This window comes from Panthera tigris, chromosome B1 (genome assembly GCF_018350195.1).
Source record: "Panthera tigris isolate Pti1 chromosome B1, P.tigris_Pti1_mat1.1, whole genome shotgun sequence".
Lineage (NCBI taxonomy): Eukaryota > Metazoa > Chordata > Mammalia > Carnivora > Felidae > Panthera > Panthera tigris.
The window spans coordinates 46,492,079-46,504,423 of NC_056663.1; the positions used below are offsets into that span (position 1 = coordinate 46,492,079).

The 12,345-nt window shown below is 42.9% G+C and overlaps 1 protein-coding gene across 6 annotated transcripts in view; it reads right to left on the reverse strand.

The window, feature by feature from the left end:
* Positions 1-12,345, reverse strand: part of UNC5D (unc-5 netrin receptor D) — a 547,698-nt gene that overhangs the window by 49,566 nt on the left and 485,787 nt on the right. For all 6 annotated transcript variants that reach the window (XM_042983507.1, XM_042983506.1, XM_042983509.1 and 3 more), the window contains one exon: positions 7,473-7,557. In XM_042983507.1, coding sequence (XP_042839441.1) covers positions 7,473-7,557 — 85 coding nt within the window. The remainder of the gene's footprint in view (positions 1-7,472; positions 7,558-12,345) is intronic.

Below are 12,345 nucleotides of genomic sequence, written 5' to 3' on the forward strand. Positions count from 1 at the left end.
TGCTAACAAGTATGCTTAGTAGAACCGCTCGTGGTAGCAGGGTCCCTTGAAGACCTCTCATTTTGATTCTGTAACTATTAAATGTTTTATTTACTAAACCGATGAAACCCGAAAACCATTTTAAAAAGTTAATCTTATATCAGAATCAAAATTCCACCTGCACCCTCCAGTACCCACGCGCACAGACACACGTGTCCACACACTCATGCACACGCACATACACAGGGCTCTAGAACTTGGTCTGGAACTAGGGAGCAGGCTGTCTGCTCCCTCCTGTGTTCCCTCCTCCATAAGTTTATCCATAAGGCATTATGGTAGAAAGGAGGGAGGGGAAAACACACACCGTCTCCTTACATAACTCTGTGTGGCAAGGTGGTGGTATTTTCTTGGATGACTTAAGATAATCCTTAATGGCTTCGGTACAGGTAGGGGTGGTGACTATACTCCAAAAGACCTCCCCGACAGAGGGTGCGGGTGATGGGATTGCAAACAGTTACTGTTACGGATCTGCAGTTCCTTGTGGGTTCCAGTTACTTCTGCCACCTGCCCCCCATCTGGCAGCATCTTGACCCTGCTCTCTGACTTCTTTGCCTCACACTGAAGTGGCCCCTGGCAAACCTGTTTTCAATCCACGTACCCTCCCTGGCTAGGGTTAATCCTCTCCATCCTTTGGGAATATGGCAACCTGGGAATGATGCCCCTCTCCTTGGCGATAGCAGCATGGAACAAGTCAGCAAACTTATAAACAATGAGGAAATCAAGTGTTAGTGTGCCCAATGCTCCTGCAGATGATCCAAATGTTAGGAGTAATTCTCTTGGGGCTACTCTCTTTGACTTTGGTGGGAGCGGACCCAGCCATTTCTGATACCTGTACTCCTGCAAAATGTGACTTCCTATTTTCTTATTATTTGATACCTGTAGTCCTGCAAAATGTGACATTCCCATTCTTCTATCAATAGGAAGAGAGAGGACATGGTGCGTGAGTGGGTCGGGGAGCGGTGGTATCCATGCTGATGAAATGCTGCTTCTTGGAAGGTTCCACAAGGAGGTGGGAAAATTAGCTCTTGGCATTATAGCTGGAATAGCTCTGAAATTAGAATGTTGGGGGCACTTCTCTCTCTCTTTTTATAAATCAGCTCTAACTCTTGCCAATTTTAGAAATCCAGAAAAAGTCCACTGTACTCCCAAACATCATTCTGCTACATATATACAACCTCTGTCCTCCACAACCATCCACCTCCAGCAGAAATAAACTCCTTAGAGAAGGGATTGTATTTTATCCTGCTCCGCTGTACCAGAGACACTGGGGGCTTAATAGTCACCGACTACACTAAGCTCTAATAATCACTGTGAAAACTTCCAGAAGTTCCCAACTTTTTTGCAGTGAGAAGGTGCCATGTTTTTTTGCTTGAGCTGTGGACGGCTTGACACAGAACCCAGTGAGGAAGTCCCCCAAGCTGGAGAAGGTGAATAGAAGTGCAAATCCACCCAGAAGCTTTGAGCCAGGTTTTCTCCCCTGGGGCAGGGCAGTCACCTGGTGTCAGGGCAGAGCCAAAGCTCTTGTTCCGGGGACTGCCTCACTAATTGCAGGAGCCTGGTGGCAGGGGTTCCTTACCTTGTGAGAAATCAGAGCACCGGGGAGCCCCAGGAAAAGTGAATGGGGCTTCCCCTTTCACTGGGGCAAGAGGTTTTAGAATGGCCTCAAATGCCTGCTTTAACACAAACACTGGTCTACTACAGACTCATTTCTTTAAAATTTCAATATTGCAAATATGGCCATACATATCCAGGTTTTCTTTTTACTCTTCTAGAAATGAGGTCAAACAGCCTACAGGTGTTTCTGAGTGCTTATATCTCCTGTCAGGCACGATGCGCGAGGGCGTGTGTGTGTGTGTGTGCGTGCGCGCGCGTGCTGTCCTTGCTATCAGGGAGGCAAAGCTACAGGAAGTCGTTCCTTGGGAGTGGCCTCCTCCACCGTGTTTAATTGTGAGCCATTACTAGGGGAAAGAAATTCTCTTCATTTCCCAGGGTGACTTTTTGTGTCCTCCTAGTCTCGCATTTGGTCTTAACTCATGCTTTTGCTACTAAAACCACTGAACCGTCGAGGCACCCTAAAAACAGGTAACGTGTCATTACACTACCATGTCCACTTTCTGATCTTCACCCCAAAAGCACCCACGGTGCCATACCATTCAAACAAAGCGAACAAACAAAAAACAGAAGAAAAAAATTGTTGAAATACTCTATCTGGGGTGAGCTCACATGCCAAAATATGTGTCCTTTTGTAAATTCTTGGGTAAGATTACTTATATTTCCAATTCCAGTTTAAGCATTTGGTCAGGGATATTCACATGACAGTGTAATTGGAAAAAGAGATGAGTGTTTGCCTTTGGTTTCATTTTATTGCTTCTTGGAAGAAAGCTCCATATAATAATTTTCTGGTCCAGTTCTCTACTCTCCGACTAAGGGGTGGGGAGGGGTACAGGCGCTGGGGGAGGGGCAGAGGGAAGGCTGTGCCACATCCACATCATTTTCTTATTGCAATATATGTGGGGGGGGGGGGGAGTCTCTGAAATGACATTTTGATTCCCTTGCCGAAACAGCTTCATTTTTTTAAAGTTTATTAATTTTGAGACAGAGTGAGGGTGCTCACGAGTGGGAGAGGGGCAGAGAAAGAGAGAGAGGGAGAGAATTCCAAGCAGGCTCCATGCTGTCAGCACAGAGCCCTACATGCGGCTCAATACCTCGAACCATGAGATCATGACCTGAGCCAAAATCAAGAGTCAAGACGCTCAACCGAACGAGCCTCCCAAGTACCCCTGGAGCACCTAGACTTTACAAAAAATTATCAAAACCTGATCAGAGAGGATGAAAAAAAAGGTCCCCCAGAAAGCTCCTGTAGAAATGTAACAACAACAAGAACCCCAAATTTCTTTCAAATTGAAGTTTGGGAAAAGAGACATGCTTTCTGAGAATGATCAGTGCTGGTTTCCTGCCCTCCGAAGGGGGTCAACAGTAAAGGAGGTTAAGTCTAGCATTGAGCCAGCTGCTTAAATACCCTTGATCCTGGAGGAGGAGCCCAAGGGGTTCTACCAGAAAATAGTTCTGGCAGCCCCAACTTCATGCCATTGCCTTTCTGCGAGGCTAGTCTAATTTCTGTTCCTGTGACGTCACTAAGCATCCTCTAATCTGTGAACGGGGCAGTGTGTGAAACCTCTTTGTCCTATCTATGCCAGGTACAGCTGGAAGGAAGCTGCTTAAGGTAATGACTTCAAAGTAGGGAAAAATATCTGATTTAGTCACTCTTACAGACTTCTCCCCTACCCCTCTTATACTATAGCAATAATGGAAAATGTATCCTGGGCCTGGAAATCATTGAGGTACCGCCCTTACACCTTTCCTTGCCTGGCTAATTTCTACTGATGTTTTAGAATCAGGTCAAGTGACATCTCTGGGAATCCACTCCCTTCACACCCCATTTGTAAATCCTTAGACTAGATTAGGGGTCATTTTCTTTTTTTTTTTTTCCCATTGTTTTCTATGAGATCCCACACTTGAGTTGCAAAGTCATCCTGTCTTCCCAAATTTGGGCCCCTCCCTGTCCGTTTCATGGTGTATTTCCATTATTAGGCATAAGCCTCATCTCTCTCCAAACATGCCTTACTAGATTCATGGATAATATACCTAATTGTGTCTTAAGGTAGGGATTGTGATGTCATATCAAAACACATGATAAGCCAGACAATCTATACCCTAAGTCAAGCTTACTGACTTTTCTTGGTGTTCATTTTCAAATCTATTAAAGTTCGGATACTTCTATAATTGTTTGCCATAAAGGACTGGGGTGACGATTAGAGCACATACTGTAGGTAGAATGCTTTGTCAAATGTTACGTGTAGCAATTAGGAAAAGAATAGGTATTTTGTCATCGTTTAGATTTTTGTATCTCTGTGTAACGTGCAATCCCACAACATCCCTATAAGGCAGAGATCAACTGTTTTTCAGACGAGGACACATCTGAGTTACAAAGAGTCTTATGAACTTACCTAAGGTTATGTGGATAGTGAAACTTAGATCTGAACCCAGGGCTTCTGATGCCTGAGCTCACACGCCTAGCCACTGAGCTCAGGAAACAGATTCAGCAATTTAGTGGAACCTGTTTCCAGTCTTTGTTCTCTCAATTCTATAATGCAACAAAGCAATTTACCCAATGTACTTCTCAGGAAAGTTCAACTTGATCCTGCCTTTCTGCCTCTCCTAATTTTCCACACTCATACAGACCAATTCCAGAGGATGCCTCTTTACAGGGGCCAAGAAGTGGAGTGCAAAGTCAGAAAGTGGTTTCCGTAAAGTCTCACACATCAGGAAGAGACGGCATCCTTTAGTTTGTGAGCACTGGAATTGTGGTCCGATATCTGGAAGTCAAATCCCAGCTCAGCCGGTAAGGTAACACGCCCTTGGAAATCTTCTCTGCTTCTTGGAACCTTCATTTTTTTAGATTTTATTTTTCCCCTCATCTCTAAAATTGGTACAAAATCCTCTTCCTTTGAACGTTAAAAACCAAATGAGTCAACGCATGGGAGAGCACTTTGCAAGTTACAATGAAACAGAGGTAATTATTACTTTTCCAGGAATGCAAAGTCTTTGGCCAGCACACCATTTAATACGTATATATGTACAAAAAGTCAACAGAGTTAATTTCCTAAGCATTATGAGAAACCAAAGGTCCAGATTGCTGCTGGAGGTTGGAAACGATTCATTAGAATGATTGTTCAAGTCTGAAAGTATAGACAGAGCAGGGACATTGAGGAAGAGTGACATCATTCCATTTAGCAGAAAGTACAAAGTGATCTTGGAGGCTTCCCAGCAATAGAAGTAGGACCTCCCAAGAGAGACCGGGTACATTCAGTTCATACTGTGAACCACCTTACTTAAAACCTACCCAAATTTCAAAAGATAACCATCGGAGCCTATTTGAATACAGGGAGTTATTTTAAGCCTGTGATTCATTCCACACAGCCCCGTCTCTGGGAATCTGGTACTGAATTTGGATCAATGGGATCAGTGACAGTTCCGCTAAATCATCAACCTGTTATGCCAGGGATGTAACTCAGAAAAAAGCAACAGATATATCTCCTCAATAGGAAAATGGAATAGATTTTAAATATGGCACAAAGTTGGGAATATTTGACTGCAATTCTGTGTGTGCAAGTGATGGAAAGTCAGAGGTTAAGGAGACAGAGCAGTGCTGTTCCAGGTCTGTGGACTTTGAGAAAACCAGGCCACTCTGAGCACAGGTTCAGAATGACAGAAAGGCAGCGTAAGATGAAAATGAGTTTTTAAGTGACATTACAAAGGAAAGATGACACTAGATAGCTATGTAAGTGGCCTTCTGATGAATCACAGGATTAAAAGCTGAAGAACTTAGAGCCAAGCAGCATCCTGGCAGGGATGGAAAAAATTCACCAAGTTTAAGAAAAGTTGTAGAAAGGAATTTGCTATTTTTAGTGGAGTTTTTTGTTTGTTTTGTTTTTTGTGAGTTGTTTGGAGCTTCTCAAAAGGGAGTGAGGACAAATGAGCAGTAGCCTGGAGATTGGCCATTTTCTTAAGAGGCAGGAACATCTGGGAAGGTTTTAGCAACATGAAAAGGAACATGTGCTGCTTACAATTGCATTTTATCCTCAGTTTACTAGGAAAAGGCACACCTCCTAGATCGGAAGTCTTGGATGAACTAGCTGTTCCTGCTTCTATCTTCCTGGACAGCAGTAATAAACACACACCTTAGTTCCAGATGGAGAAACCAAACTGGTTACCTTCACAAAGCTAGTGGTGTGGTCCAGGAAATGACCACCTCAGGCCAAACCTATCTTTCCAGGTCTGTGGGGTCTGGCATGTTTTTAATGTATTTCTCCTTCCTACTTTTCAATTGCAAGATACCTCAAGTGGTATTTCCCACATAAGTCCTTGTCTGTTTAATGCCTGTTGGCACATTCTGGCTCTGACCTCCTAAGCGGCAGTTTCTGGTGAGACGGGGATTGAGGTGAATTGTAAATTGGGTGCCTTTGAAAATGTGCACTAGCCCTAGGTTGCTTCTCATGTCATGAGGTAGAAGTACACTGGGTTTGAGAAGACAGATCTGAACGCAGACTCAGTGCATGGACTGTAAGGAGAAGGGAACAGGAGGTGAAGGTTTGCATAAGGCCGTGTTTCAGGCAGGCTGACTGGATCCTGCCTCATCCTTGATATATGTATAAGGGACCCTGACCTAAACTTTTAAACAAGTATGATTTCTTCTATAAACCAACCAAAGGGATAAAAAAGAGGTGATTCTTATCCAGGAAACTCCCATTTCTAGGTTTGCTTAACTGAGATTCTAAATAAACTCTCCCACTCCCTTCTGCTCCTTGGTTGCCCCTGTTTGCACATGGAGATGTTTAGACCACAGCATGCCTTCAGGTGTGCAGGCAAGGGATCTAGTTCTACAGGACTGAGGAAATAGCAAGGCCTATTCGAGAACCCTCTTGAGAGCCTTGCCAATAGCCAGCTAGCAGAACCTTTTCTTCCGTTCCGCCCAAGCTCTCTCGAGCAGAAAGTTAAAACCACTGGGCACCAACAAATCCTTTTATGGAGACAGCTATCAGAATCTGTTCAAACCATCTGCTTCTCTGGCTGTTTTTCCTTCCAGTGTTTTTCCTTCATGTGTTCTTTTCTCACAACAACAACAACAACAAAAATCTAGTCTAAAATAATCAAGATGTTAAGACTGAAAATGCCAGAGGTATATATATCCAGTTTAGGAGAGAAATTGCTTTCTAAAGAGGAGTGAAGTTTCTCTTGTGTGGAGGCAAGCAACATTTCCACAAATATTATACTTGCGCCAAGAAAACAACCCACTACTTTCATTAAAAGACTGCGACAAGATTTGTATTTGTTCATGTAATTGAATTTAATGCTGCTGAAATCTGTCAGATCTGAAAGCTATTGCAACGCAGACGGTATTTTTACTGGAGGAAAATTAGCTGAGACATCCTCTCTCAGCCTGGAGCAGGGCTTCTGCTGACCTGAAGAGGTGACAGGTCCGTCATTTTCAGGATGTGCACAAGGTCTGCCACCGAAGAGCACCTCCTGGAATGTTTTTTGTTTTGTTTTGAGAAGAGGAGTATGCGAGGTGGTCAGTGTTTATGGAGACGCCCTGCTAATGACCTGCCCACCGATTCACTGTTTTATATTTGGCGTCTGTGGTCTAGATGTCGGTGAGCTAGATTAGCTACCCAAAATTGTGGAACTGGCTATGGGTGTTTTCATTTTGGCCAATAGTTGTGCAGCTGGTTTTTCCCTCCATATGGTCAAGTAATGCAAATCTCAGCTATAGCTCTCCCTGTCAGATTATCTTAACAAACTCCAGATTTTCAGCAACCCCTCCGGCCCACATTTAAGATGTCATGAATATGCCGCCCTTTTCTGTCTCTCACCTGGGTTCACCTTGGTTGATGGACATATAAATCTCCCAAGAATTCTCTTCTGGGATGGCGCCATGTGGTATGAGCAAACTCACCCCTAAAACAGAAAAAGCCAAGAGGTTATCTGCAGAGTTTCCGATTATCCTGAAGCACTCAGCTGAGCACTGTGAGGTGCTCATACAGACACACAGCACACAAATATCACAGCAATTTATGAAATCCTGATCGTCCTTGGGAAGTTTAAATGGAGAAATTGTGGTTTCCCAACAGTGACATAAAAGAGGACCATGTTATTCGTCTGTGTAGTCAAGTTAGTTTTTTCGTTAGGGCCTTCCAAGCGTTTTTAAAAATTCTCTTAAAAGACTGGGTGTCCAGAGACCAGGCAAGAGCAAAAGTATCTGAGAATGTAAGAGTTTATCAGTGTATCAGTTAATCCGTTGCTAAATTTACAAAGGTATTGCTATGTCGTGTCTCTATCCAGTCACTTCCTAAAAAGGTGTCTGAGATGATGGGCGAGCCATCTAATGCTTTGCGAAGGCCTGGTATGAAACTGTCTTAGAATTATGCACCTTAAAGTAAGTTTAAAGAGGCGATCAACAGATACTGCCTTTTGTTAAGAAAACTGCAGGAAAAAGGAAAAAGAGCATGGATAAACTTAGGGACCCCGTAGGTTGTTGTATAGCCAGTATTTGATCCTATGTTTGCAAACAGAAGCTAAAATAGATGACAGGTAAAAGGCGACGTAACCGTATTCACACTGGTGTCAAATCGGAAAAGACTCAGTAGCCTAACTTCAGTAAAATCCCATCACCCAGGCCCAGGAAGGCACATCACACTGCACTTGAAAGGGCCCCTTCTCTCCACTTGCCTCCTGCGAAGTCACTATTTCACACTGGCCGAGAGAGGGGAGTCCCAAGAGGGCAGAGAATCTCTTTAACGTAGCTTCTTGTTTATAAAAAGAAATGAAATAGGGGCACAGTAAGATCACAAAATAAAATCTCAGGGCATCCTCCTATTCTTTGAATAATGCAGTTCTCACTTTCTCACCCTTCATTAGAGCTAATGTAATTGCACAGAAAGCTTTCAGGTTGCCGATGGTAATTTACATCCAGAGATGGCAGTCTTTCCTGATAGCCTTCTGTGTGCCTGTTAGCCGCGGCAGAATCAAGGAATGCAAGGACGCGTTGCAAAACAAGTTATTTGTGATGAACATTTATGAGCATTATTCAGTAACATGCTAGTTATCATCAGTATCTTTTGCCAGCACTAAGAATGAGGCACGTTTAAATCTTGCTTACAGCTTTTCAGCAAGAGTATCCATTTATATGCTGGGCTTTGATGTCCATGGAACTGTAATTGCCATACTTAGAAGCCTCTGATCAGGTTCCTCTTTTATTTCCCATCCTTTTTTCAAATGCAGTTGCTAAATGAAGTGGACTCCAGGACATCTTTCTCTTCTGCTGAGCAGAAGTTGTAATGCACAGGCTACTCAGTGTGTGTGGCTGTCAGTCTGAATATACACCCTAGACATTCTGTATTCTCCCTCAGTCTGACACAGCGCTTGTTCTCAGGTGCCTCCCTTTTGGCTTATCTAGGCCCTTATGGCAACAGAGACATTCAGCCCTTATTCTTTAGATACAGAGGCAAGGGTGGCTATCCTCAAGCAATGATGCCACCTTAGGCAATTGACCGCAAAGATGAACTTCATTGTGTTCTCATTTTTCTTGTCCTGTTTTCTCTTTTAGTGAAGTACAGTTCCCATGCAATAAATTGTACCCATTGTGAAAGTACAAACTGATGAGTTTCTGACATGAATACTGTCATGTAATCACCACCATAATCAAGATACAGAACGCTGCCTCTGTCCAGGGTTGCCTTGTGCCCCCTGTATAGTCAATTCTTCGACTGCCACCCCAAATAATCACTTTGTGTTTTCTGACATGTTGATTAATTCGCCTTTTCTAAACTTTGAAATAAATCCTATAGTGTGTTTAAAATAAAAAAGCAATGATGGCTTATTACATCAATAACGTTGCACACTGCCTGGCACAAAGTAGGCATTTGAAACACAAATCCTGAATATATGAGGGATTAGGATCCAGAACTGTTTTTTAAAAAAAGCCAGGAGGCACTTGGGTGGCTCAGTTGGTTGGGCATCCAGCTCTTGATATGGGCTCAGCTCATTCTCGGTTCGTGAGATTGAGCCCTGTGTGGGGCTCTTTGCTGATGACAAGAACCTGCTTGGGATTCTCTCCTTCTCTCTGTGCCCCTCCCTCACTGTCCCTCTTCTGCTCATGCTCTCTCTCTCAAAAAAAAAAAAAAAAAAAAAAAAAAAAAAAGTTGTTTTTATTTTTTTAAGCCAGATTCTGAGACATAATCTTTTCTTGAGCTCATCAGTGCCTGACGGTCAACTCCCAGATCAAATCAGAATAAATATGTGTGTGGACTTTTGAGAAAGGGATGAACAGATCGTATCTCATTCAAGTGTTCAGATTGAAACATTATTCATGATACTCCTAAATACGACCTGAGTCTACAGGATCCTTAGCACTTTAAACTATGTCATCTATCCTTCAATCAGAAATTGTATGATTATCTTTCAAACATACTTCTCCTACTTAAACATGCAAACTGTCAATGGAGATAGAAGACAGTCATACACAGAGGCAGGATTGTGGTTGGTGGTAAGTTTTATCTTAAGAAGGAGAGGCATGGTGGGGAATCTTTATGTCTGTGTCCATTTTCTTTCTTTCTTTCCTAAGTTTATTTCTTTTTGACAGAGAGAGAAAGCATGAACAGGGGAGGAGCAGAGAGAAAGGGAGAGAGAAAATCCTAAGCAGGCTCTGTGCTGTCAGTGCAGAGCCCAAGGAAGGGCTTGAGCTCACAACTCGCGAGATTATGACATGAGCTGAGGTCAAGAGTTGGAAGCCTGATGGGGCCACCCAACTGACCCAAGGAGTGCCCATTTTCAGTATGTCACTCACCAGTTATCTCTGATTACAAAAATATACTCTCCCCCAAACTCCGCCTGCTACCCCAACAGCGTTTTATTTGATATGACAACAGAACCACCTGAGTTTCTCGTTTCATATTTTGCATAATAAATGATTTCTACAGCGAGGGGACCATCCCAACCTTTTTGAAAAATCATTGCCAGGCACCATATGATAATTCGGGATGGATGGCATTAGAACAATTTAATTGCTATGTCTTGCTTCTTTACACTTTAGTCCCCTAGGGCATATTTTGCATTTATGTTCTGCAAATAACAGAGCATATGTTTCAATTCCCCACACTTATTTTTCCTCAAACTCATTCCCAGTGAATAGCTTCAATCTTGTCCAGGGCTTCCTTGTGAAACTCTGAAAATGCCTCTTCACAGAGGAAATGTTTGGGAATCAGACAGTGCTATCAGAACTTTTAGTTTTCAGGGTACCTGCGGGGCTCAGTTGGTTAAGCACTGGTATCTTGGTTTTGGTTTGGGTCATGATCTTGCAGTTCATGGGTTTGAGTCCCACATTGGGCTCTGTGCTGACAGTGTGGAGCCTAACTGGGATTCTCCCTCTCTGCCCCTTTTCTGCTCTTTCTCTCTCTCACTCTCAAAACAAGTCAACATTTTCTTTTTTTTTTTTTTTTAAAGAAAAGAACTTTCAGTTTTCAACACAAGTGCTTCTCAAGTCAAAGGGGAAGAAAAAGAAAAATCTGTTTTATGATTTTATCTCACTTTCTTTGATGAACATTAAAGCCAATAAATGGGTTGATCTTGGCCCACCCTCCACATATGTGTAAACAAACACAATGATGGGAAGAGAGAGGAAGGGTATGGGCCGACTGATTGAACCAATAACTACCTGGGGCCTCCCAAGTGCCACCTACTAGGTTAGGAAGTGAAGATAAGACAAAATGCAATTTTCTATGATTCTGATGAATATTTCCTATCCTTAGGGAGGGGGTTGCATCATTTTCTTTCTTCAGAACCCACACTTCCAGTTTATAGAGTCCTCCAAGAAGAGTGCTTGGTAAGTAGGGCTGACCGACTCCTTCTGCATTGAGGCTCCTGACTGCCAATTATGACGAGGGAGGATTACATCACACAATGACGCAATCGTTCTCCATATTTAAATGGAGATTCTTACTATGTCTTAAACCACTGACCAAAGAAGATTTCGAGAATTCCAAGTCTAGAAAAGAAAATCATGAGTAGGGCTGCATTTGAGGGCGATTTTTAAGGAAGCAACTGACATAGGAGAACAAGACAACACTTATCAACGTAAAACATGGTGTCAAGTCACTAAGCTACCGTCAGGCCAGTTAGCTGGAATGGTGGCTTTGGGCTAGTCCTCATACAGATTTCATTTTAGAGGACAAAATGATTGATTTGGAGAGGGCAGTCAGCTGGACCTCAGGGAGAAGTCTGTCGAGGCCCCCGATGGTCCTGACTCAGTGCGGTCTGGTGGTTCTAGAACACAGATGCAGAATCCTCTTTCCTGTCAGTGGCCAATGGCGATGATTCATTGCACTACCTAACTCTTGTTGCTTAGAAATCAGAGGAGACATTACCCTCTTCTGCCAGCCAGTTAGGTCTCAGATGGAAACTAATCCATTGATAGGATGTCATGTTAAAGTGCACTGGCCTGTACACCTTAAGTAGCCTTGTCAAAACATTAAGAAACTCTCCCCTCTAACCAAAAGGAAGAAGAAAATTCTTGAGAACTAATTGTACTCATTGTACATTGTACAATTACAATGTACATTGTACTAATGTACCAAGACATTGTACTAATGTACCAAGGCATGGTATAGCCTTGGAACTGAAGTTTGCGTTCAAAAGGGAACTCCATAATGAACCTTTATCATTGGTTGTCATAAAGTAACATCACAGCAA